At 37.3% G+C, this 26830-nt stretch overlaps 1 protein-coding gene across 9 annotated transcripts in view; it reads right to left on the reverse strand.

Annotated features, from left to right (window-relative positions):
• CNTN4 (contactin 4) overlaps nt 1-26830 on the reverse strand; it is a 950427-nt gene that overhangs the window by 298689 nt on the left and 624908 nt on the right. For all 9 annotated transcript variants that reach the window (XM_082345360.1, XM_082345363.1, XM_082345356.1 and 6 more), the window contains 2 exons: nt 15754-15880; nt 8634-8809 (listed from right to left, as the gene is read on the reverse strand). In XM_082345360.1, coding sequence (XP_082201486.1) covers nt 8634-8809; nt 15754-15880 — 303 coding nt within the window. The remainder of the gene's footprint in view (nt 1-8633; nt 8810-15753; nt 15881-26830) is intronic.

Consider the following 26830-nt stretch of genomic DNA (forward strand, 5'->3'; position numbering starts at 1 on the left):
CAATTTGTTCCACAACTGCGTTTTCACTCATCATTCGTTGCCTCTTGGTATAATGCAATTTTCCAAAGCGTTTTCCATTTTTGCCAACAAAGTCTTCCCGTTGACAGGTTCTAGGTGGTTGTATCTTGTGGTAAATTATGATTCTAACCACTACAGGTGGTCAATTGGAGTCTGAATTTGAACCATAATCTCTCACATAAAAACTCTTGAAAAGAATGAGATACGATGAGTGTTCTCTAGGTTGATACCTTCTCCCATTCAAAAACTGCTCCCTCTTTCAACTAACTGGCGACACCTAACTGATGGTAGACCAAAACTTCAAACTTACAGCGCGGTGATGGTCAGACTTGATCCTCACTGTCTAAAAACTAAACTTGAAAAACAATCAAACAAAATTATTTTAATATTTAGTGACTGAATTATTCAAAACAATAAAACAAAAAGGGATGACATTTTAGTAACATTACTTAAAAAAAAAAGATACGAAGTGTTAATTGTTTTTAACTTGGTGATTTCTTTTAAAGCCCTGACTCATCAAGCCTGTATGAATACCTATCTGGTCCTGGTTGCCAATTTTAATGTGTACTGTATTCTTAGAATGCTCCTGAATTTTAAAAAATTCTCTATACTTCATTGATTTAGTCATGAACTGCTCTTTGTCAGACCCTAAACTGGACTGTGGCATGACTGAAGGAAATATACCTAATAAATGAATAGCTACAACTAACTAGCATCTGTACATTAACAGGTTTTGTGGAAGAGACAGAAAAAAAAATACAAGTGAGAATAATGCTGTGTACTTGTGAATTTCAATTCTTTGTACCACATCTCACAACCGCCCACATCACTAAGAACCAACAGCACACCTATGTACTAACTAGTTCTGCATTATGAAATTTTCAACAGACACCAATTGTCACCAGCATTCTTTTTAGTACTATGGTAAGTGGCAGACAATACCTACTAAAAACATTATTTCAGAAACTCAGCAAGTTTTGGTTTGAATTCTTCTAACTATTCAAATGAGAAAATTTTAATTCTTTTATGGAGGATCAAAGCCCTCCATTGATAAATGTTAGCAGCTTTGCAATTCAAATACTTCTTAGTTGATCACGTTTTAATTGATCTAAATATCCACAAATTATTTATCCAAACAGTCATCCATCAACATTTTATTGCTCAGAAACATAAGTCTGCCTATTTAAGCAGCCTTCCTAATTAAAGATCAGTCAAGTCAGTCCTGAGTTTGGCCATCTATCAAACTCCCAGTTATTGCTCTGATTGCACATTTTATTCTTTGGCTATGAAAGATAAACTAACTAAACATTAAAAGCAATGAAATTTGAAATTTACTGTGAATAACTGCAATGATCAAGACTCAAAAACCAGGTTGCCAAAAGCCCCAGCTGGAGTACAGTAAAACATTCAAAATTTAATATATTAATCTTTATTACCATCATCACCACAATTGTCAGAGGGTACCTAAGTTAAGGAGAACTCAGACAAGGATTACTTTAGTACCCATAAGAAACATCTTTTTCAACGATGTTATCTGATCAGCTACTGTTCATCAATGTGATATTTTCACCATAAAAATTGTTGACTGCACATAACTGATAAACCAAAATTAATCTCAAAATGGATTGGTTTATTGAGTTCTTTATATATATATATATATATATATAGAGAGAGAGAGAGAGAGAGAGAGAGAGAGAGAGAGAGAGAGAGAGAGAGAGAGAGAGAGAGAGAGAGAGAGAGAGAGAGAGAGAGAGGAGAGAGAGAGAGAGGGAGAGAGAGAGGTCACAGAAGGCCAATATGGGGTGGTTTTTGCACCTAAGGCTCCCTTTCATTTACCATCTCCATCCTTCTTCTTTTTTCTTCCTTTTCCTCTTCTATTCCCTTCCTCTTAGTACAAGCTCAGGAGGTAAATATGCAGGGTTTGAATAGAGTGTACCGATCTAGTTTCTTTTCCCACCTCATGCGAGGTACCAACAGAGATAAGCATATCCATCGCTTCCTTCAAAAGAACACCACCTTGCCCACAGCCAAGACCATGCCAGTTTCCCTCCAGCAGGCAGGAGACTTGATTTTGTTAAGCGATTTAATTTTACCGTAAGCAATTTGGAGGTACTTATGTATGAATTATAGTCATCCCCAGCAGGAGATGAGTAGTATTAAGTCTTCTGTTTTGAAGATCTGAACTGTTATAAAACAGCTGAACTTCTTCCAGGAAGAAGGCCCCAAACAATGTTTATGAAGCAATCAGTTTGACAGGCTAAAATCTGGAGTTATTGGATTAGTCTCTTGGAAGCTCTTCTTAACAATCTACATTTAAAGTACATCTTTTTCACATGTGGGGGAGGAATAATACAGGAGTAAAAAAACTTATAATAACATGTCACTTACTGCTTGGGGATATAAAGTTTGCCAACTCAAAGTTATTTATCATAAAATATCAATATTCAGAATGTTTTACAACCTACTAGCAATAAACTGGAAATCTGCATATTAACTTTTAGAGCAGAAATATTGTTATTAATTATTCTCATTATGGAACCTGAAACCAATTATATTAAAATTAGAGCCACAAATGTATGCATAATTGTGGTATACAACATTATGGTTTTAGATATTAACAGCAAATCAACATTATGACAGCATCAGGAAGCCTACAACTAAAAAATTAAAAACAAACTAATGATGGATGTACTATATGAAAGGTTGTAAACACATTGAAAAATCCAAGTTTGTGTCTACAAAAGAAACATTTTATTAATCACCCAAATCTATAGTTCGAATATGAATTCTATGAGGAAGGTGTAGTTTTAGCTGTCATGAGGGAACTATGCATGTCAAATGCCATGTAATGAGCATGTGCTCAAAAGTCAGGTAGCCAGATTCCTATGCTGGGTCCTCTCCCTTCCACTGCACCCTTCGTGAAAATTATCTCATTTCACTAATCTGCAGATTCTTTACCTATGAAGAAAAATAATGCCTATACTTCCTTGGGTTATGTTGAGACCTAAATGGGATAATGCTTCCAAAGTGCTTAGCCTAATCTCCGACGTAGAGCAATCAAAACATAATAAAAATTATAACAATAGCTAACATTTATTAACCCCTAATGTGTGCCAGACAATGATCTAGGAATTTTAGGCAATATTAATTTATGTGATCTTCACAATAAAGGAGGTAGAGTTATTAACCCTATTTTATGGATAGAGAAACTGAGGCAGAGAGAAGGACCTTGTCCCAGGTCACAGGGTTACAGGATAAATTGAATTTCAACCCAGGGAATCTAACTCCAGGGCTTGTGCTCTTACCCCCTATACCTAAGTGGTTAATAAAGGTTAGTTATTATTCTTATTTTAAAAAGACAGAAAAAGGAGGGGAAAAGAGGGGAAGAGAAGAAAAGACAGAAGGAAAATACAGAAGCAGCTTTTTCATCATTTTCTCATGCTAGGAATTATTCTGGGCTTTTGCATATGCTTTATAATTTAATCTTCATAACACCCTAAGGGAGAAGTATGGTTATCTCTAGGGCTCTGATGAGATATCTCAGTTCTAGCAACATTCTAAGACACATAAAGTGGAATAAGCAATGGACAACATTCTATTCTATCTAAACTTAGGCAATATAGTATCTCAGTTTCTCAAGCCCACATTCACAAATTTTTAAAATAGTGACGGGTATTTTATACGCGTGTAAGTGTAGATTACAACTTACTTAAAAAAATCCACATCTATATGTCAGTGAACAAAATTGCCCTGTTGCCTAATTGTGTAAGGTGATTCTCAAGCAGATTTGGATTGGGATGCTTGGCTGGGAAGTGGGTAGGTAGTGTGACAGAGCTGTAGCACTTCATTCTGTATAGACACAGCCTCTGGAAAAATCCCCACCATGAAGCAGTGAAAGTAATGAACTGAAATTCCTTCTACTCCTGGCCTTATATTCTGATTCAGGTACCTACGTAAGAGTTAAAGAACATTCAACTTGCTTTACCCCTTGTGAGAAGGGGAGGTTAAAGGAAAGCTATTCCTAAACACTTCATTGAAGCTATATATACTCTCACGCCAGGTTTTCAGGATAAAAGTAAACTTTGATGGCATATTTTAACATATGATGCCCCAACACATACCCTTATCTGGAAGTAGGATGTCAGTCGTCTTCTACACAAACTCAAGGTGGAAATACTTGCATCTACCTCCAAAGCACTCCCAAAGGACTGCCAGAAAGTCCTTAAATGCAGTGGTTCAACTCATACCCCAAACATGGCCTGATGACTTTAACATCCAATCCTTATAACTTATTCATTTATTCAACAACTATTATTGCAAGTTTACTAAATGCCAGGCACTGGGTAGACCCTGGTAAATCAATCAATCAAGTCTGCTAGTCCAAGGTGAAACAGTAGGACTAGAGGGTAGAAGGGGCATTGGTAGTCTACTCTTAGCAACAGGCTAAGTGACAGAAAGAGAAGTGATTGACCCTGGCTTAATATTGCAAGGGGACTGAAAACACAATGTGCTCCAAATTACATTACAATATTCTATGCTCATGAAAATGTCCATACCTCATCAAGAGTGACTTCAATTATGCTATGCCTGTTTAATCAAGGAAAGTTTTCTGTCCCAAGAAAAGCGGGGTTTCTTAGAGGCATCATCGCCATTAATTAGATTTTTTGCTTATGTGAATTAATTCATTTTTTAAATGCTAAATACAAGAGATTATCAAATTCTGTCTACAAAAGCAGTATGAAAATATTTTTAAAATAAATCATAAATAATGTCTACCTTATAAAATTGTCCTGTGGATAAAATTACAGAAGGTATGTAAATGAGATTTGAAGGTGTAACATGTTAGATAAAGATGAAGGGATTTTTTTTTCTTATAAGTCAAAGTGACTCTAACGTAGACACAAATCAAGGTACCCTGGATTAGGAGTTGAAGCTGCCATTCCTTGGTTCTCACTTATTAATTATGTAAATAACAAGTAATTCAGTTACTTCAATCTTCAATCTAATTTTTTTTTTAAAGATACAGGCCAGGAAACCTTTAAGGTCCGTTTTAGCCATAAAATCATATGATTAAAAATGAAGAAATATTCTTACTTGCGTATTATAGTGCAGTAAGTACGGTGAAAAGGCAACATTTTTTTCCCTCAATGATTATGAAAATGCTTGGGAGAAAGCAATTACTCGGTAACATTTAAAAGATGTCATTTTCATGCTCCACCTTACATCACTGAAGAAAAATATTTTATTCTAACCAATTAAAAATGATTTTTGAATAGAGGCAATGTCTTTTATTTTTTTTTTTTAATTTAAAAAGGATAGAAAAGAAAGGTCTAGAAACTATATGTTAACGATCAAAATGCTAGACTCCGGAAAATGACTAGAATAGAAAGGGTGCGGGTTTACTAAAAAAAATACATCCTTCCCCAAAATAACTTTATACATATATTTTCTTTGTTGTGTCACTGAATAGGCAATTAATAAAGGAATTTGTTTATTCCTACATATAAATTATTCTAGACTCTGGAGATATAAGGATGGACGATAGTCTCACCTCTGTTAGAACTTAGATTCTATCATAGAAGTCAAATAATGAGAAAAAAGAAATACACAAAATCATTCCAGATCATAGTGAGTCCTAATGTTTGAAAACGATGTTGTTATGTAGAAAAGTAGAGGGCAACAGAAAGGTAGGCAGAAGACAGGAGAAGAAATGGAAGGAATTGCTTCTTAGGTTAGACATGGTGATATGGAAACTTTCTGTTAGGAGGTCACACCTAAATTGAGAACTAAGGATCATAGGAAGTGAGCATGTGAAAGATCAGGAGAAAAGCAAATAAGGCAGAGGGAGTGAAAGTATCAAGGACTGGCGCAAAAGATAGTTTGTAATTTTTGAGAAATGAAAACAAGACCATGGTAGTGAATCTGAGATTTAGTCTAAGTGCAGTAGAAGGCATAAAGTGGGGAAGTGGAATGATCTCATTTACATGTTTAAAAGATTACTCTGGATGTTTTATGATAAATGGTTAAGGAAGATCTAGACAAGATTCACAGAGACCAGGTACAAGCGGATGTTGTAGAAATTGTACATCTTGATTTCAGCAAGGCGTTTGGCAAAGAGTCTCATTATTCTAAGAACAAGTAGGAGAAACTGGGATTCAAGTATAGTATGTATGGGTAAATTTGTAGCTAATTGAACATGAGTAGGTGAAGGATATTGATTTATAAATTTAATCTCATTTTATTGGACATTCTCTACTGGCAGGCTGCCCTGTCCCGGTCAACATTTTGTATCAATTATTTGAATGGACACACGCTTATCACATTTTCTGCTGACACTGAAGTAAAAGGATAATCAATATGTCAGATTTAAAAAAAAGATTTAAAACAATTTCAACTGTGATGGAACAAAGGGTCACAACTCAGAAGGTGAATTTAATAGGAGTAAATATAAAATTCTGGATTTAGGTAATAAAATAACACAATTGGGTAGCTCTGGATTAATAGCCATTCATGAAAAATCAATCCTCTAATTTTATATGAAAAAAGTTGAAATATGAGACCTGGGGTTTAAAAAAAAGTGAATATCAATGTCAGCCCCATTCATCAAAAGAGAAGCTCACATCATGGGATACTACTGTTCCCACTGTCCTCTGCAAGGTCAAGGCACAGGCATAGAGTTGGGTACATTTCTATAGGGTCAGAGTTTAATAGATAATTGAATAAAACTGTGTTGTGAAGAAGATGGTTGTGGATTGAGTACCTGGAGAAGAAAAGAATTATGGGACAAGGGACATGAACATATTTTCACGTGTCTGAACCTAACCAGATCATAGAGTAAGCACTGGGAGTGAAGGTGATAGAGATTTAGATACTTAGCTCAATTTTAAGGAAGAGATATTGTTCTTGTTTTTGTGTTTTTGAACAACTACAGCAATCACGGGTCAGGATGCTTTGTGATGAAAAGGTGAGCTCTCTACCTTCAGAATTTTTCAAGCTGAATGCTTATCAGCTGACGATTCTGAGGGTGGCAGGATGTTAGGCACAAGAAGTGGGATAAGCAGGGTGGATTCCAAACTCAGGCACCTCAACCACAAAACGAGTGGTAGAGCTTTTACTTTGGCTAAACTATTGTATTTAAATGGCTATCCCTGCATATGAGATTCTATCTTTCCAATATTTTTAGTAGTAGAAATGCCTGGACTTCTACAAAAGGAGAGCCTTAAGAGTTAGTAATTTGTTTTTTAAATGTCATAAATTAGAAAAGCAAAAGGTTGTTAATGCTATGTTAATCTCTTTTCTGTTGCTGTTATTGTTACTGTTTTTAAAAAAATTTCCTACGCTGTGAAATCCAAGAATCGATGAAGTACAAGAGTAATTGAATACAGAGATTTCCCTACTCTGAGAGTCTATGATTATTTTCTAAAATGAATCCAACAAAATCTATTTGTTAAAAATATAGATACCACATTTGTGTTAAACCAAAAGAAATAAACACTTTGGTTCTGTAGCACTCAATCAGACATATCCTCCTATTTTTTCTCTCACCTTAGATTATTTGGAAGACTACTGCAGAAGACATTCACAAAGAAAATAAGCCTGGTATCCCATATATACCTAATACTTAGAAAAGTCATTTCTCAACTAATAAAAATGCCACCAAACAGCAATAAGAAATTAAGTACTGAATATTAGGTATATTTGATATTGAGTTTCTGGAGAGGATTTTGTTAATGAGAATATCCTACAGTGTTACTGCCAACAGACTTTGTAATTAGGAAAGCTTTGACATTCATGCACTGCTATATGAGTTGGGATTTTACACGAGGAAATATATAATCATAGGCAAATACATAAACCCTTAAAAATACAGCTGAACATCAATCCTCCAAGGTGTCTATACTCAAATGTGTACTCACTGCTCTTGCCTGTGGATTTTATTTTCAACTTGCTATTTCTAAATTCCACTATCTTTCACATGCTCATGAACTTTCATTAGCTGGTAGTCTTAAGAGATAGCAATTTGTTTTTTAAATGTTCTAAACCAGAAATATAAAAGGTAAAGCTTTGATTGCCTCTACTTTTTGTTTTCTGTAGTTGCTTTTAAAATTTTCCTTTTCCTTCAAATAAGAAAAAGTATTAGAGAATTATAGGATTAAGAGACTACCAAGCTTTTTTCTTTTCCAACTGTGAGCTTTATGGCTAAATCGCTTGTCACATTGACTATTAACTTACTGGCAATTCAACTGCTTGCTTATACACACTCGCTTTAAAATGTGTGTGGGTGTATGTGCGTGTAATTTGTTGTACATGTAAACTTATATGTATGTAAATTTGAGTGTATGTGAATTTATGTGTATAGAGCATCATATAACCAAATTATCATACAGTCAAACTATCTCAACCCTTATAAAAGCAGAAGAATACATCTTCCCATTCAGATTTACAGTTTACCCTACAATGAAAGATATTTTGCAAATATGAAAAAAGGGTAAAGAAGATCAACATGACAAATTAAAATCTGTTTGGTTTTTTAAGATAAACTGTTTTAAAGGCTGATTGGTACAAGGCACAAAAACTCAAAGTCACATTTGGAGCAGGATATAATTGCTACTTACAAGCAAACTGAAGCTTTGCTTCTCTGCTAACAATTGTTCCAAACGAGTTTGTTGCTCTGCACTGGTACGTTCCAGCATCTTGGGTTTTATTGGGGTTATTGATCAACAAGCTGCCTTCAACAACACTGTAGCGGAAATCCATACCAATGTCAACATCTGTTCCATTTAACTTCCACCTATAGTATAAAAATGCCAGTAGATAAAGCCTTGTAATATTAATCAATACTTCTGAGTTGTCTAAAATATATAAAAAGTATGAATTGCATGAAATATCACCTGTGACTGGTTTTTAACCATGGTAAAAAAAAAAAAAAATAGAAAAGCTCTACCCAGCAATGGTGTCAACATAGATGCATAGACGTGCTTTAAAAGAGCATGTCCTTTTGAAGTAAACGAGATATTAAAATTTTAACACCTGTTTTTGTGACTACTTACAAAGCTACAGACACTTCCCTTTTTTTTTTTTTTTTTTTTTTTTGGAAAATTCCCATAGCATCTTGTACAACTTTCTTCAAATAGCACTCCTCAGTAAAAGTCCTTTTTCTGGTTTGCCGTCATTCTTTAAATGGGTCTATACAGATGACAGAATACACCATTTTCCGGTAGATTGCTTGAGTATTTGATGAAATTGCAGAGTTGCTTTGATTTGGTCCTTAATATGACTGAAATGGTTGACTACAAAGCAGAGGAATTCTATTGATCTAGAGTTGTCTTAGGAACCAAACTAGCCTTCACCAGGGATCACTTTGAAGATCTCCTTAGCTACAGGCACTCAAACATCAATCAACCAGCCCAATAAACTGTAGATCAGGCCATTAGGTAACAGACACAAAGAGGGTTTTCTTGCTTTTCTGTTTGTTTACGTGGATCATCTGTGTATCTGAGTATAGGGCCTGGCCCAATAAATTAGTTTTAGTGGGACTCACACATTTAAACAGCAAAGCTTTGGTAACAAGATCTCCTTTTTTTTTTTTTTAAACAGCCAATAACATTCCAGAGAGACCTTACCTTAACCAAACTGCCTTTCAGTAAGTTGTTTTAATACGTACAAACTTTTGAACTAATACAAAACAATCATTATCTTTTTTTCTCTTCCTTCCCCACAATCCTACATAAAACATCAGGTAATGAATATAGCATAGTCGGAGTATCTGAATTATCAACCGTCTCCTAGTAGCGTCACACTGGGAGGCCAAAAATAAGGCAACACTAGACCATAAAGGAAATTGATCGTAAGCAATAACGGGAGTAAAGAATGAGAAACAGTGATCTTATTTCCTTCAAACGGTAAAAAAACACTATTTAAATGTGTGTGTGTACATACATACTCATTGTGTATCCTCTTATAACATTCTGGGGCACTAGGGCTGGTATGCATAATGTAAAAGGATTTAAATGAAAAAAATGAAGGCCAGTTAGTTTCAAGATTTTGGATACTGGGTATCATCAAAAACATGTTTAAAGAATGAGTGCTTTCTTTCCACCAAGACGTCTCTCACACTTCAAAGTCAACCTTAAACTACACCTCTTCTAATGAAGTCTTCCTCAATATTCCTAGTCAAGATAAATCAAAGCTTCCCCCAAGCTCCTACAGAATTCTCCTTGCTTGTCTAGGTGGGAATTCTGCCTTCACCATAGATAATTTGCCTATATCACTTTCGTAGTCTCCCTTTAGTAACCTAGAACTTGACACTCAGTGTGCTCAATAAAGGCTTGTGGTATTTCACTAAATATTTTACTTCTTGGCTGGATATTTTAGCTTTGAGCATACACAATTTAAGAAGCATCCTAGCCCACCACAGCACAGCAGTGTACGTTTGTTCACGTCTATGTCTTTGAAAGGTGAAAATATGGAAATATGAGGCGTGGGAAAGGTGGGCCAGATCAGGAAATGGGACATAGTTCTTTATGTGTTTTTTTATAAGAAGATGGGTATTAGAAACTGACATTGTTCTTAAGCTTGACAGTAATTCTCTCTGTGTTCTGACACAGACAAGAAAGTAATAAGCAATAAAAAGAGAACGACTGGGTTACATCCTAGTAGGTCTATATGCTCATGAATCTCCAGGGCTGACTGCTTGCCCTAGACATTTTTTTGAGTCAGCTGGTCACATCTCTGTCATAACTCTCACTTCAAATGAGAGTCGAGCAATTTAATATGACAAGTGTAAGAACTCAAAGAGGAAATTGCAATCTAATGTGAGCTGCAAGCAGAGGCGGAATTTAGGAATGGGACCACGTGAGCCTTTTTAGAAAAGTCTTCGTAGGGATAATGAGAACACCTCTGTGGGTCTGTCTACACTCGTCATCTCAACCAGAATGCTCTGCAGAAAGTCCATTAATCTACTTTATTACCCGCTTTTACATACAAATAGCACAGGAAAACGGAATATTTAGAAAATAAGGCGCTTGTTGTGAAACGCAGTTGGGTCTCCATTACACAGCACTATACCAAGTTTTATTGCGATGCAGTCACTGTTCATTCCAACTGAATGTGGACTGCGTTGAATTCCTTATTCCACACTGAAACAGTCTTGAAAACATTCACAATTCATTTTCAATGTTTGAGGAGTCTTTTAAGAACTGGTAATATAGAGGCGATGCTCATTTGACACAAAGAGATTCTCCCAAGGGCCAGGACATGGGTGAGTCTTGTAAGCTGATTTCCGAATTATTCAGGGAATCACAACCCCATTCTCTCCAGAGAGTGAGGTTGTGCACAACCAAACACTGACACTGTGAAGCTCTGTAAGGTATCATTTTTCAGACCTTGCTGGGAAGCTGTCTATAGGATGTGTTGTAGCAAAACCCTCTCTTTGTTCACTGTTTCAGCTTGGCACCGAAGAAGGGGCAGGACCTTTCTGACCTGAAATTTGTTGTCTGCAAACCAAGCTGAATACAAACTTCACAGCAGAAGTATTTCCACCAAGTACTTGACCATTCTTTCCATCGGGAAATGGAGGCTAAGAGCCATAAGTAATGTCACATGTCCTTCAGGAACTTTAACACAAGGAAAGTGGGCACAAGTCAAAACTTCTTAAGTTTTTCTGGGTCTGGGTCAATCCTTTCAAAATTGAGAGGCAGGAAACAATGAAAAGAGAAGGCTCCCTTCAGGGAACAAACACAAAGAAGAGAGGTCAGTCGGGGCATCTGAGGGAAAACCTAATGGCGAAGATCCCTATGAAGAACTCACCTTGAATTTCTCCTAGGGGTTCCTCCCCTCAAAGTCAGCCTGAAGACTGAAAAAGTTCAGCCAGAAAGATGTTTGAAAATACCTGATCTCTCCATTCTTTCTCTTGTTCTTTCCTTCTACAAAAGGGAGTTTTTAGCTCCCAGGTACCAATCAGCTATTTCGTCACAGAGAAACTACCAGAAGTATAAAGGAAAGTGAAGTACACTGCTACCAACTGCTAGTGCATTTGATTAAAAGTTTTCTTCTCAGCTTTTCCTGGCAATCTTTAAAAACATAATAGGTTGCTGTTCCTCTGCTTGTTTTAAATAACAAAGCAAGCCCCTATATCTAGAAACAATGTTACAAAAGCAATGTTAATTAAAGGTCAGAGTTTGGGGAAAAACAAAGCAGCAACCTGCCAAATTCTGCTGCAAAATTCGTTCTCATTTATGACTAACATCTGAACTTATACTTGGCAATGTACTAAAAATTGGGGCCATTTAACTCATCATTTATGTATGTAGGAACCTTTGCCTCTTGCGTTTATTTTACTACATAAAGCATTTAAAAATGTTTGATTTAGCCTTGAATTCAACATATTATAGGGAGAATAACTACATATTCTGATTTACCCAGGACATTGCTGGGTTTACACCTGTCCTCCTGGAATAATTATTAACAGTGGCCTTTTGCTCTCAGAAGTGTCCTGGTTTGGATGATAAATTACATGTTCACCCTAATTATATGGTCCATTAGAGAGTTGTTTTTTTTTTTTCTTTCTGGAATGTACTTCCTTTTTTTATCCCTATGACAAAAGGTCACTAGCCCTCCAAATTCACTTAAATAGCTCCTTTTCTGTGAAACTTTCTCTGATACCTTCCCTCTCTATCCTGAAGCAGACTTTCTTTCCTCCAGAATGCCCTAGAACTTGGACATCCTTTAGTCACACTTCCAGCATAGCCCTGTACTTCCACCTCCAGGCACTGACCCCCAAAGCACACTATTTGAATATGTAGTTTATTAATCTTTGAATACCTCAAACCTAGCATGGAACATTGCAGCTGCTTTAATGCAGTGGTTTAAACATCTTTCCTAGAGGATGTATTTTTCAGAATCCTAATATATACCCTAGTTCAAAGCAGAGCTACCATGATGGAATCTTGGTTAGAAACTCTACAATAACTCACCCCAGGTAATTCCTGAGCCAACTCCTTGGACCCTGGAATTCACAGTTTGAAAAACACTGGGGTGGTCTGATGAATAATGCTATGTTTGATGAATGAATGGGCACACAAACTAAATTCTAAAACAATTTCCACTACGTTAATACCACCATCCTGTATGGGATGTCCCTTGCCCCCTGCCAGTTTGAAAACTATCAATACCTACCTCAGTTCAAATTCCACTTCTGTGCCCCCCGGGTGACTCCAATTTCTTCCTCCCCTAAACTATGACACGTGTGCCATATACTCTTTTGGTTTTTACATACTACTACATATTGGTTATTAGCTTAAGGTTTTCATCGTTAAATCTGAATAGAGGTAAAATAATATTTATGAGATGTATGTAAATTATATAAAGAATCCCGAGACAATAAAGATCTGTGTTTAAGAAAAGGAATATTATTACTCTTGAAGTCTCCTATTTCCATTTTGATTCCAATCACTCCTATCTCAATGGTTAATTATAATCTTGAATTTTGGCTTTTTCATTCCTTTGATTTTATGATTTTATCATGTATGTTAGTATCCTTAAACAACTACTCCATCTTACCTGCCTTTGAACTTAGTAAATACGGGATTATAAACTTTGCATTCTTCTATGACTTGCTTTGTTTACTCAAAGTTACGTTCCTGTGATCCATCATGTTTTCGTAGCTATAATTCATTGATTTTCACTGTTGCATGGGGTTACCGTGTATGAATATGCCAGGTTATATTTATGTATATTATTTTTATTACGTTAAATTTGCTCTTCTAAATTTCTGTCAATTTGGTGGGTTTGAAAGAGTGTGTCGTTTTAGTTTTAATTTGTATATTTTAATATACACTGATAATCTCTTTATATGATTAATGGATATTTGATATTCTTTTCTAAGAAGTATCAGATAAAGTCTTTTGGTAATGTTTTTATTAGGTTACTTGTTTTTTACTTTTTGATTTGTGGAAATTCTTTAAATAGTTTACATATTAATCCTTTGCAAATAATATGTATTAAACATATCTTCTCCCAGTTGGAAGCTTATAATTTTACCCATCCCAGTATATTCTGCTAAACAGAAATTCTTTATTTTAGTGAAGTTAAATATTTTCTTCTATGATTTGTGCTTATTTGTCATTATTGAAAAGTTTTTTCTTCCCTACAAAGTCATAAATATGTATGCCTATTTCCTTTTAAAAGTTGTGTAAATTTCCCATGTTGGTTTTCTATTCACTTGGATTTGATCTTTGTGTACCCTGTGAGGTAGGGATCCAACTTTATTTCATTTTTTTTAATCACATGGATAATCCACCGTGCAGTATATATCTTCTCAATTTATTTCTAATATTGTCATGACTTTTAACTTTTCTTTTTTAATCTTCACAATACAGTATTGTTTTTATTATTTTTATTGTTTAGTGCAATTGATTTTTACGTGGAAATACTAACCTTTACCATTTGTGTCACTTATCATTCCTTCCTATATCTAAGACAGTATACCTGGGATCATTTTTATTCTGCTTAAAGTATATCTTTCAGCATTTTCTTTTGTAAGGATCTGCTGGAGTCAAACTTCAGTTTCTGTCTGCCTGAAAACACATTTACTTTCTTCTCCTTTTTAAAAAGTACTTCTGCTATACAAAAATTTGACAGCTAATTTCTCTCAGCACATTGAAGATTCTGTCTTCTGTCTTGGTATTTTTGTTGCTATTGAGAAGTCAGCTGTTGGTTTAATTGTCACCTCTTTGAAGGTTAGCTGTATTACAACTTTGGCCTATTTTTATGATCATTTCTTAGGGTTGGTGTTTTGCTGTCTCTCCATGGTAATTCTAGACAGGGCTTTATTTTTATTTGCACTGCTTGAAATTCACTGGCCTTACTTAATCTGTAGCTTTGAATGTTTAATTAGCTTTGGGAAATTCTTAGCCTTCTCTTTAAATATTGCCTCTGCCTCATTTTTTTTTTCCTTTCCTTATGGAACTCTGATTAGATATGTGTAAACGTTTTCTCTTAATCTCCTTTTTCTCTGCCTCTCTCTCTCATATTTGGATAAAGAGAAACACCTCTTTATCCATTTCTGCTGCTTTTAGAGGATTTCTTCAGATATATCTTGCACTTTACTAATTCTCCTTTCAGCTGTGTCTCATCTGTTATTAAAACCACTTAACACCAAGGTTTGAAACAGGCAATAATTTTTGCTTTTCAGTCCTTTGGGAGGTTACTTCTTATTACATTCACAGTAAGAATGTAGCCCTTGGGTCCCAGGTCTATTATGGAAGGTGTTCACATGTTAGACTCTCCTTCTGGTTGAGTCAAGGCTTTGTCTTGTGACCCCAGTCCCCTGTGAAACTGCAAAATCCAAAGCTGCAGTTCACATAGTCCTTCAAGGTGAAAATTGCTTTCAGTGTTCAGTTTTCTTCTCTGGGTTCAAAACCCACTTACTAAATATTTCTTTCTTTCCTGCCAGTTTATTGATGCATTTTTAAAAAGGTGTTTTAAAAAAGTATGTTGTGAAGTAATGTTAAGGCATTCAGTGAGATGGTCAATCAGGATATTTAATTCCTGGTACTGCCAGAAACAGAAGCTGGGTACTAAACTTTTCATGAACACGAGCATCTCTTTAGCATCTCAGGATAGCCAATGATGCCAATCTAAAAGCTCTTTATGTAATCAGCACTCCATAAGTATTTGTCGATTTTAATAATAGAAAGTATATGCGTGAGAACACAAGCTTTTAAGTCAACAAACCTGATATGAGGTTTTGGATTCCCTTTAACTTCACAACTGAGCTTCACTTTTTTCTCCTCAGAGTCCAAAGGGAACATTACATGACTTGGTTCTTGAATGAAAATTGGGCCATGCAGTGTGTAGTCATCTGAAATCAGAAGAGAAAATGTCCAAAAATGAACATCTTCCAAATAGGGACAATGACAGGAAATAACAACAAAATGAAAACAAAAGAGGCAAACTAACAAAAAAAATAGTAATACACAACAGATTCGTTCCAGCCTCTGCATGAAATTTCCCACTGAAGAATAATCTTTGGAATTATGAAGTGGAGATATGGACTCTCCTATTTCATACTGATGACTTATTTTTACCAACAACTTCCAGATACCGAATGGCTTGGCTTTCCCTTTTCTCTCCTCCACTTCTTATTGTTCCACCTGTCTTTAGCCCAGCCTTTTACTTTGTTCACATTTTGTGCCTCCTACATGCCTTTTGTGCTGCTGACATCCTGGAAGACTGTCTAATGTCACAAAGTTAGAATGTCTCTGCTCTGTAATGGGATACTATAGTTGGAAGCAAGCAATGATGATTTCGTAAATACATTACTAAGGAGAAGCAGCAGTGTACTGCTAAAATATGTACAAAACTTTCTTAAATTGGATATGTAGGTAAATAAAGAATAACCTAGAGTTCATGATTCTCAAATTATGTGTGGTAAATTAACAGTTTGTTTTTTTCAACCTGTTATGGACCCATAGATGGATACTTGTGTAAGTATCACACAGCTGGGACTGACTAAGCTCATGAGTTCAGTAATACCCAGACTGGTCTATACCAAGTTCAAAGAGGTATGAGTTTCTAAATTCTTTCTCTCAGTAACAGAAACTAAATGCATAAAACTTATTTTGTCATGGAGCAGCAACAAAGCTCAAAGAATGGAATAATCCACAAACTAGATTTGAAGTAGCAGTGTAGAGTACACATGCTTCTATAGTAAACACAGAATAAATACTGGTCAAAAGGCACCTCACCACCCATACCATGAAGGTGGTTTTCATTCTTTACAATCTAGTTCCTTTTTTCCTAGAAGGCTTTTCTAGACCCTCAGGTCTTCCTTTAACCACATGATTCATAAATTATATCCATATTTCTCTGTGGACACATCTTTTTCTATTAAATGCATTTGTGCCTTTCTTTCCCCTTCTTTGGACTGTAAGCTCGAAAGCATGACTGTATCTTACCCATTTTTTTTTTTTTTATTTTTCGTAAATTTATTCAGCGTATATTTATTGAGAACCTACCAAGTGCTAGGTGTGTTCCAAGTGTTTACAAAATTTCAGGGATCTTAACAAGAAACAAAAAAGCCCTTTGCCTCCATTTTTGCATGTCTTGTAGTACTAACTACAGTAGTTTATACATCAAAGATGGTCAATAAGGATTTGTTCTATTTGAGGTGTTTTTTCACTTTTTAATGTATTCAGTCAGCTGATTTAGGCACTGCCTAACAAATTTTGAGACAGAGGGCCAGTGTCTATGATGTAAAGTGATACTGAGTAGCGCCCTGTAGCTGACAATCCATTTCCCCCTTACATGTGATTATTTTGATGGCTGTGAATTTTGACTGGTATCCTGGAAAACCTTCATAACCGGCTTTTTGTTGATAGGTGATAGGATGAGACTGAACTCATTCAGGTGTATCAGGACTGAGGAAAAAGAAGAAAGCTGATTTGGGGATCTAGGTGAAACATGGTAAAGTAATTTCTTTTAAGGTTTTTAATCCGGGCTTTAAAAACTCCGCATGTTGAGGTTGGGAAAGAAGAAAAATTAAGGACACAAGAAAATCAAACAGAAGTTTAGAGGAATGGGGACAGCCAATGACCTTGTTGAGAGAATAAGCAGGATATGGGTTCAGAAAGACTAGGAACTGAGATTCAATGCCTTGTGTCAGCTACAAACTCCATGACCTATGGAGAATCACCTAGTCTCTCTATGCCCCAATTTTCTCATCTATAAAATAACAGCGTTGGACTCACTCAGTGGTTCTACATTGGTTAAGGGTGAAAAAGAAGCCATGAAAACTTTCCCATAAACGCACATGCACATACACATGATATTTACATTCAAAAGTGTCATGAATTATATTACCACCACCACCCTCTCTCCTCAGTCCATGTATACAATCTCAGGCTAATGAGAGAGTTAAACAAAGAAAACAGGATTTACCAAAGAACACAGAATAAAAGCACGGAGTAAAAGTACACAAAAGTATTTTTTTAAACACTGGTCTCTTAAAGCTAGATATTTCAAAATCTGCGTATTTACAATTCAGATTTTCAATGACAGTTATTTTCAAAACAAATTTAGATACTGGTCAACAGCTCAATTCAGTCTTGAAGAATTAGGTGAATTTTTAGCATATTTACTTAAGTGACAAACGTTACTCATCAAGATCACTAACACAGCAGCAAGTTTGGTAGATTTTTCTTTAAGAGAGAAATATATTTCTATTGTTGTCTCAATTTCAAAATTATGTGTGTATATATATAATATCAATCATCTCAGTTCATTGGTGTTCCCTGATTTGAGTTTCATACAGAAATACACAGTCTATTACTAGTAATTCCAAATAAGAATAAAACATAATAATGATTATCCAGGATGCAGCTGAGAGACTTTGGATTAACATCTGTACTATTTCTCAATGTATCCATGCCATATTTAAATAACAAAAAGGATATTTTTTCTGTGTATTTTGTAACAAGAATTGATAATAATGACGCTTTTGCATTTGCTATAAATGACACATTTCATCTAAAGTTTTTATCTTCTCTTGGTTAACCAAGCTCACTGCCTAGAAATTAACATTAGCATAAAGGGACCAGCATTTCAGTTCTCATCTAAGGAAATCCACAGTCTTTCAAGCATGAACTATTTGGTTTCACAAAGATGGAGGGAGAGATTTTAGAAAGTTGCTATCCAGGTGTAGAAAACAGATATCCGAACTTTAATACCTTTAAGACCAGGGTTACCAATATTTTAAGAAAAATGAGTTAAAGAGTTGCTTTATTTCCCCCAAACCTTGAGGTGCCTGGGTTAAACAGCCCTGAGAGTAACATTCTCAAATGCAACATGGAGCAAGGCACCACTAAGTTTGTTCTATCCGTGTGTAGGAGCCACAAAGTGACTTTCAAGTGGCTTGAAGGCATACACAAAACACTTTGCATGTGCTATTTTCAAAGCTGAGAAGATTAACTTCACCCTTTCCTTTATCTCAGTAAGTTGTCCTATGTAACTAGTGGAGTGGCCGTGATTTTTCAGCCTATGAGGTAAAGGAGCATCTCAGAAAGCAACAGAGGAAAGGATTAATAAGCCAATACACCTCAATGTTGGTCTGTGGACCACCTGCATTGTAATTATGGCATGCTTATTTTTTTAAACCCCAGTCCAGACTGACTACACCAGAAGAATCTGGGATCCATGAATCTGCCTTTCAACCTGGTTCTCTGAGGGATTCTTTTGTACACTGAAATTTGAGAAGTACTAACACAGACCCTTCTGATCCTAGCTCTCCATTTCCTAAGAGCAGAACATCAACCAACGCTGGCTTTAGACCCACCCTTAGACTTTCTCTCTTAAGCCAAGTTTAACCAACGAATTCTTGTTTGAAAACATTTAGAGAAGGAATTTTAGCACATGTTTGGACTAACAGTTGAGAGGTTAGGAAGCCAGGAAGAGGAAACTATAAAACTAACCCACACAAAGAAAATGGATGGACCTGTCAAAGTCTGGGACTAAAGCTGTATAAAATAGCCCTTAGAACACTCATAGTTCAACTCAAGAAGCTAATTGTGAGAACCCCCAGGGCTGCACCACGTTGACAAAGAACAGGCATCCTCAGGGAGACGCACTAGTCCACTTCCCTGTAGTAAAATCTTATCCTCACTTGATACACACAACATTCCTGCTATAACCACCCTTTATTTAAATGTAATGAATCTCATCTTATTTAAATGACAGGCTGTTCAGATTGATGTTTTTACTTTGGGATTACCAATAGGGTGAAAAGTCTCGGTGGTGCTCCCCTGCCTTGGAGAAGTTAGGGGAATGGGCTCACATTGTTTTTAGGGATCTCTCAGGAAAGGAGAAGGCAAGGATCTTTCATGCTTCCGGGAAGTCTCAAAGATCATGGTTAAGAAGAAGGATGCGGGAAGCAGCCAGGTGGTCAGAAACCCAGATATAATCTCATAGATTCCAGACCACTGATCTCAGCCCCAGTTTTGGGGATTTAGTGCGAATGCCGATACTGGTACATCCTGATTTTCTGGGTTCTCCCCTCCTTGACAACTAACTGCCAATCGGTCGCTAGGTTACCTCCACCCCCACCACCCATGATCCCTAAACTCTATCCCACAGAAACTCTCCAATTTTTATTCAGGGATAGTTTTAAAGAGAAGAGAGAAGATCTATGTTAAAGAAACCCTGCTTTCATGCTTCAACGAAGAGTGGGGAATGTTTGGATCTTCAGAAAAGAGTAGAGATTTCATGACCAGAAACTTATTTAGGTTAAAGATCAGGCTACTCTAAACCTTTCTCCCCTTTTGCTCAAATATTAATTTAAATAAATTTAATTTAAATATTAAATTTAAAAGTTAATAAAAAGTTAAATAACTTTTAATTTAAATATTAAAAGTTACTGAAAAACATTGCTCTCAACCAGCAATTCTCAAACTCCTTTTCCCATTTGATTCTTTTCTTTTTAGAATCTATTCTGGGGAGAGATAAAACCAATGTTTGTCAGCCAACTTCTTCCTGTGTCCTCCTGCAAGCAGCCCAGAAATAAAATGTAGTGCCAGGGCTACTCTTCAAAATTTTAGATTATTGAAAGAGATGCAGAGAATCACAGAATTTTAGATTAGAAGAGATTATTTATTCCTAAATGTATTTTCCCAGGTCACAGACTAAAACTGTACTGCATCTGTAATAGAAAGAAAAATGATTTTCACCTAAGAATAAAATAATACTCTAAGAAAAACAGTAATAAAACAACATTCTACCACTAGATGTGAGTGAAATCACTGATGTCCCAAAGCTGCAGATAAAATAAGTGATAGCTAGATGTCACATTTTTTTTTTTAACTTTTTTTTTGGGGGGGGGGTTATTTATTTATTTATTTATGGCTGTGTTGGGTCTTCGTTTCTGTGCGTGGGCTTTCTCTAGTTGCGGCGAGTGGGGGCCACTCTTCATCGCGGTGCGTGGGCCTCTCACTGTCGCGGCCTCTCTTGTTGCGGAGCACAGGCTCCAAACACGCAGGCTCAGTACTTGTGGCTCATGGGCCTAGTTGCTCCGCGGCATGTGGGATCTTCCCAGACCAGGGCTCGAACCCGTGTCCCCTGCATTGGCAGGCAGATTCTCAACCACTGCGCCACCAGGGAAGCCCTAGATGTCACATTTTATCTGCAGCTTTGGGACATCATTGATTTCACTCTCTATTTTATTCTTTGAATTAACTTGGCCCATTTCTGCATGTCCCCAAAGTTCTCTCCCAGGCAAGCAGGATGCTGCTCAGTTAGGCTACCAGAAGCCAGACTGGGCTAAGGAACTGGAATGGATCGGGCCAGCATGAAGTTTACTGAGACTGACCAGAGAAAAATAAGACTGAATCTCAGGTGATAGTAGACTCAGGGAAGCAAGACAGAGGCCTGAGTATCAGGTCCCGGGGAATAAGAGTAGAGCAAACTCTGGACTCCAAGTGAAAGGTCAGCAAAAGAAAACATGCATAAAGGAGCAAGTGAGAGGGGAGGTAGAGCTTAGAAAAATCCACTGATGCTAAATATAGATTTTTTTTTTAATAGGGATCTCTGAACAGTCCTAAAAGGTAACTGACATGGGAAGGAAAGTCATTAAGGGGCTGAGCCATATTAGACAGCAGGGATGAAATCAGGGTAAATATTTCATAGAAGATAACTTAATAAAAAAAAAATAGTCAAGCTATCTCCAAAATAATTATTCCTCAAAGTGTGGTCTAGTAACCTCATGCACCAATACCCCCTTACCTGGGGGTGCTTGATAAAAGGCAGATTTCTGAGCTCCTGCCAGACCGACCCAGCACCTCTGTTCATTACTGTGCATTCTGCAGCTGGAAAACTAGTACTTTCAATTACGAATTGAGCACAGGTAACTTTCAGCCCTAGACCAATTAAGGACACCAATGAAGAAAAACAACCCTGCAGAGTTTTGTTCTGTGTGCTAGATTACTCCGTAGCTACCATGTGGGATGGGGTAAAAGGTCGTGTTTTGCAAGCATAGCCCTCTGGTCAACGCGCTTCTCTTCCGCTGGAAATATTTTTCATCTGTTGCAAACTCAGTGACACAACTCTGCTGGGAAAGGACAAAAATGTAGTACTGTGATTTCATCCTAGAAAACTAAAAATACCGGATTCAATTCTACTTGTAATTGCTGTAGAGTTCCCAGGCGTTACACCTGAGGGTGGTTTAGGCCCTTCATCCTCATGGCAGGTAGACAGTACTGCCAGAGCAGCCAAGAGTCTAGGACTATGATATACAGTCAATTTTCCTACAACATCAAATAGGTTGTTTGATTAAACACCTGGTCTTGGGCAGAAATGGCAACGATCTCATTTCGGGAAGCAAACTCTAGGAGACCTAATGCAGAACAACAAGGGCTTGAAATATAAGCTCAGAACATGAGCCCATGGGTTTAGATGAGAGTTTTATGTGGGTCACATCTGGAGGGCAGGTGGACTGTTGCATTCGGCACACACAGAAGCATCCTGATGCGAACCACAGTGGCTTTGCCGTGTTGTGTCTTTTACTCTGCATCCTGCAGAGCCCGAGCCCTTGACCAATCCAGAGAGTAAATGCTGTGTGTGTGTTCGCGGGTGTGTGCGTGTGTCTGTGTGTGTCATCAGGGAGAACAACGCTGCCTTACTGGATTGCAGAGCAAAGCCATGCTACGGGGGACAAGGAACAGGTAGTCCCGCTAAGCTGGTTTGTTGGGTGTGCTCCAGCGTCATGGTCATATTTCGCTTTTTCAAGGGGGAAGCCCAATGGGGAGAACCAAATGTTGCAAGAAGGGCACACACAGGGCCCAGTGTATCTGGCTGGCTGTGAGCCCTCTCCTCCAGCTTTTCTAATGATCATGGAAATTCGTTTTGGCTAAAAAACTGTAAGGTCAGCAGCATCTCCGTGGATCCAAATTACTCACAAAACGTATGGGCAATAACCTAAGGAAATTCAGAAACAAATGAAATACTGTAACAGTGATTTTCCCGAGTGTGAGAATTCCTTTAAAATTGAATAAAATTGAATCTACTGATCGTAGAAATGACTGGACAGCTGTCAAATGAGCATTACAAATACAACTAACTGTTGTTCGTCTTTATAAAATAAATAGCAGGGGATGTTCGAAGGCCCCACACAAGGGTTTATGTGTGAAATTTGCCTACACACAGCATTTTTATTGAATAATTATTCCATTTGGTTCTATTTGGTTGTTCAGTTGAATGCAGCAGAGGCAAAACAGATACTAGAGGAGACAGACATTCCTACTTAAAGGATAACACATTTCTTTCATTCGTTCTTGCTTCCACCTTCCTTATTTATTTTTTTTTAAAGATATCTTTATTTTATTTTTTTTGGCTGTGTTGGGTCTTTACTGCTGCATGTGGGCTTTCTCTAGTTGTGGCGAGCGGGGGCTACCCTTCGTTGTGGTGCGTGGGCTTCCCATTGCGGCGGCTTCTCTTGTTGCAGAGCACGGGCTCTAGGCACGCAGGCTTCAGTAGTTGTGGCTCACGGGCTCTAGAGCGCAGGGTCAATAGTTGTGGTGCACGGGCTTAGTTGCTCCGCGACATGTGGGATCTTCCCAGACCAGGGCTTGAACCCGTGTCCCCTGCATTGGCAGGAGGATTCTTAACCACTGCGCCACCAGGGAAGCCCCCATCTTCCTTATTTTAACTCCCTCAAATGAGCATTTTAAACAGCAAGCAACAGAGAAGTCTACTGACAGATGGTATATGTTTTGAAGGCAGAAAGTGAAAGAAAATCCAAACGAGAGGTGAACTCTTCTACTCTTTCTTTGTCCTCTGGTTAACAAAATGATGCCACTGCCATCACACATCATGTCACACATAATGAGGACCTAGTCGTACGTAACGCCAGAGCTTAGAAATGAGGGGAGGTGGGAAAGCATGAGGAGATAAAAGTGGTCTCTGCTTAGAGAAATTCTATGTTGCTAGAGGAATGGTCTGTAGGAGTGGAAAAGAACAGCAAGGGGAGCTGTGTCAAAACATCCTACTCTGACCTTGACCTCAAACTCTGACCCATTTCAGGAGCAATGGATTCATTACTCCTTTAAAAAAAAAAAAAACTGGGAATTTGGGGTTGGTAGATACAAACTATTATGTTTAGAATGGATAAGCAACAAGGTCCTACAGTATAGCACAGGGCACTATATCCAATCTCCTGGGATAAACCGTAATGGAAAAGAATATTAAAAAAAGGAACGTATATATGTGTAAAAGTGAGTCACTGCTGTACAGCAGAGATGGGCACAACACTGTAAATCAGCTACACTTCAATTAAAAAAAAAGTAATTGGGTGATTCTGATGTCGAGCCTCAGGTATGAAAAGAAAGATGGCTTCAACAAATATTGTGCAGCTCAACTGGAGGCAAAAACTGACCTGAGCTGATGTGAGGCTATATATAGCTTAGCATGAATATTCACATTTTTTTGCTACAGAATTATAAATGTGTTTGATTATGGAGTGCTGACCCAGACTCAGCTGGGGATGTTACATAATACTGGGCATGTTTTGTGCACCATATTTCTTTTCTAAAATCAAAAGGATTCTTAATTATCAAACATTTTGACCCAGTTTCTGATCAGCATTCGCGGGCCTATATACTATATGTCATTTCCAATGTTACATATAGAGGACATACAGTGTGCAAAGAAGACACCATCCTGCCCTCATGGCAACCACCCTGCCCTCATGGAGTGTTTATTCTAGAAGGACTGACAGACAATCAGATAAGTAGAGCTAACTTTATATTTTTAATTAATAGACTTTATTTTTAGAACAAATTGAGCAGAAAGTACATGTTCTCATATATCCTTTCTCCCCTGCTCACAGTTTCTCCTATTATTAACATCTGAGAGGGAGGCGCAAGAGGGAGGGGATATGGGGATATATGTATACATATAGCTGATTCACTTTGTTATACAGCAGAAACTAACACACCACTGTAAAGCAATTATACTCCAATAAAGATGTTAAAAAAATATCTTGCTTTAGTGTGGCACATGTGTTGTAACAAATGAGCCAACTGATACATTATTATTAACTAAAGTTCATAGAGTACAATAGGGTCCACTCTTTGTGTTGTATAATTCTACGGATTTTGGCAAAGGTATTGAAATAAGATGTATGCACTATTAGTCTATCACACAGTTTATTGTCCTAAAAACCTCTGTGCTCCACTATAGCTAACTCTTTAATTTATAGTCAAATATATTACTACTGACTCATGAGAACAAATAAGAATATAAAACACATATGTATATAACTGATGGGTTTTGGCTAAAGAAGTCTAAATATCTGGTATATCTGGGTCGCTAATTCACTTACTATTGCCTCCCTAGTGACATGAGTATATAGTGAAAATCTATGGCTTTTGCCTGCTCAGAATCCATCTCTCCTCCCTAAGGTAAGAGCACTCCACCCTTTCTTTGGTGAACTACTTTCTCAAAGTAGGTGGTCTGGATAGACTAAAATCCTCTGTCCAAGTCAGGAGGAGGTAACCCAGGCCTGGCCAGTTGATATTGCATTTCCCTGACTAAATTATGGTTCCCATGCGTAAGATGTAAGTTTGGCTAAAAATGCTATTCCAGAGCTTTTCAAGAAACTACTAGGGCAAAAATCCCTTTTAGAGCCTAGAACTGCTTGGTGGCAAGAAGCATGGAGCTTCCAAAGGTCCCCACATAGACAGCCTAAAAAAAATGAATGACGCCAAAAAAACAAGAATGAAGCTAAAACAAAACCGAAGGATGGAGGCCGACTGAGCTTTGATGATATCGAGATTTGGAGCCAGTTCTGTCCAAAGCAAGATTTATTCCTAAGATGCCCAGATATGTGAGCAAAGGACTGCCTTTATCTAAGCCAATTTGAGTTGTTTTATCAGCTGCAGCTAAATGACCCCTAATTGAAACTGAATTCATAGAAAATACATATCAGTTTATTCATGGGTTTAATTCACGTTATTGGTCTTCTTTCTCTTCTATTTCCTTTTGACAATTGTCTACATGCACTTGTACGTAAAAATACACACAAATAGGCTGTCGGCAATGTGGCAGGCAAAGATTTTTCTCTCTGTGGACCTGAAGTTCATTTTTATGCCTCCACCTTCACCTGGTCAGTCCTATGATCAACAGCACCCTAGAAGTTGCCTCCTTTGAACTGCGCCTCTTCTGATTTCTGGATATGTATGGTGAGCCTCAACAAAATATGCCTTTCCCATGCCCTTCCCCATCACAGGACACTATTTCTTATAGGAAAAAATATATATATAACTATATGTTAATCATTCCCCAAAGTCTTAGCTTCCAGCTGAAATTCATACACTTTAATGGGGGCCTTTTCAGAAGATCATTAACCTAAAACAGTGGTAATACTCCTAATGTGCTTTATATTCTTTGTGTGCAAAAAGACGCTCCTGGGACACTTAAAAATTAATACAGAACTACATTCTTCTCCCCAAATTCTGATTAGATAGATTTGGAGGTGGGGCACAGGTATATGCATCTGAATCCTGCATGTCAGGTTGTTCACATGCACGTGTTCTACAATCATGAGTCACCATTTAAGAAAGAAAATTTGGGGGCACACCAGCAACCCTAGCAGACTGTTTCAAGCACCAGGTGGCTGCTACAACTGGTAACCAACGAAAGAGAGCTCTTTCATTTGTGTAGCTCTCAAATCAAACGCTGGAAATGCCTCTCTCTTATGCCCTGGGTGAGTGGAGGATCTCCCAACCTACATGCTAACAGGAATAAATTCTTCGGTGCAATAGGAGGT

Source organism: Balaenoptera borealis, assembly GCF_965194805.1.
Source record: "Balaenoptera borealis genome assembly, chromosome: 12".
Classification (NCBI taxonomy): Eukaryota; Metazoa; Chordata; class Mammalia; order Artiodactyla; family Balaenopteridae; genus Balaenoptera; species Balaenoptera borealis.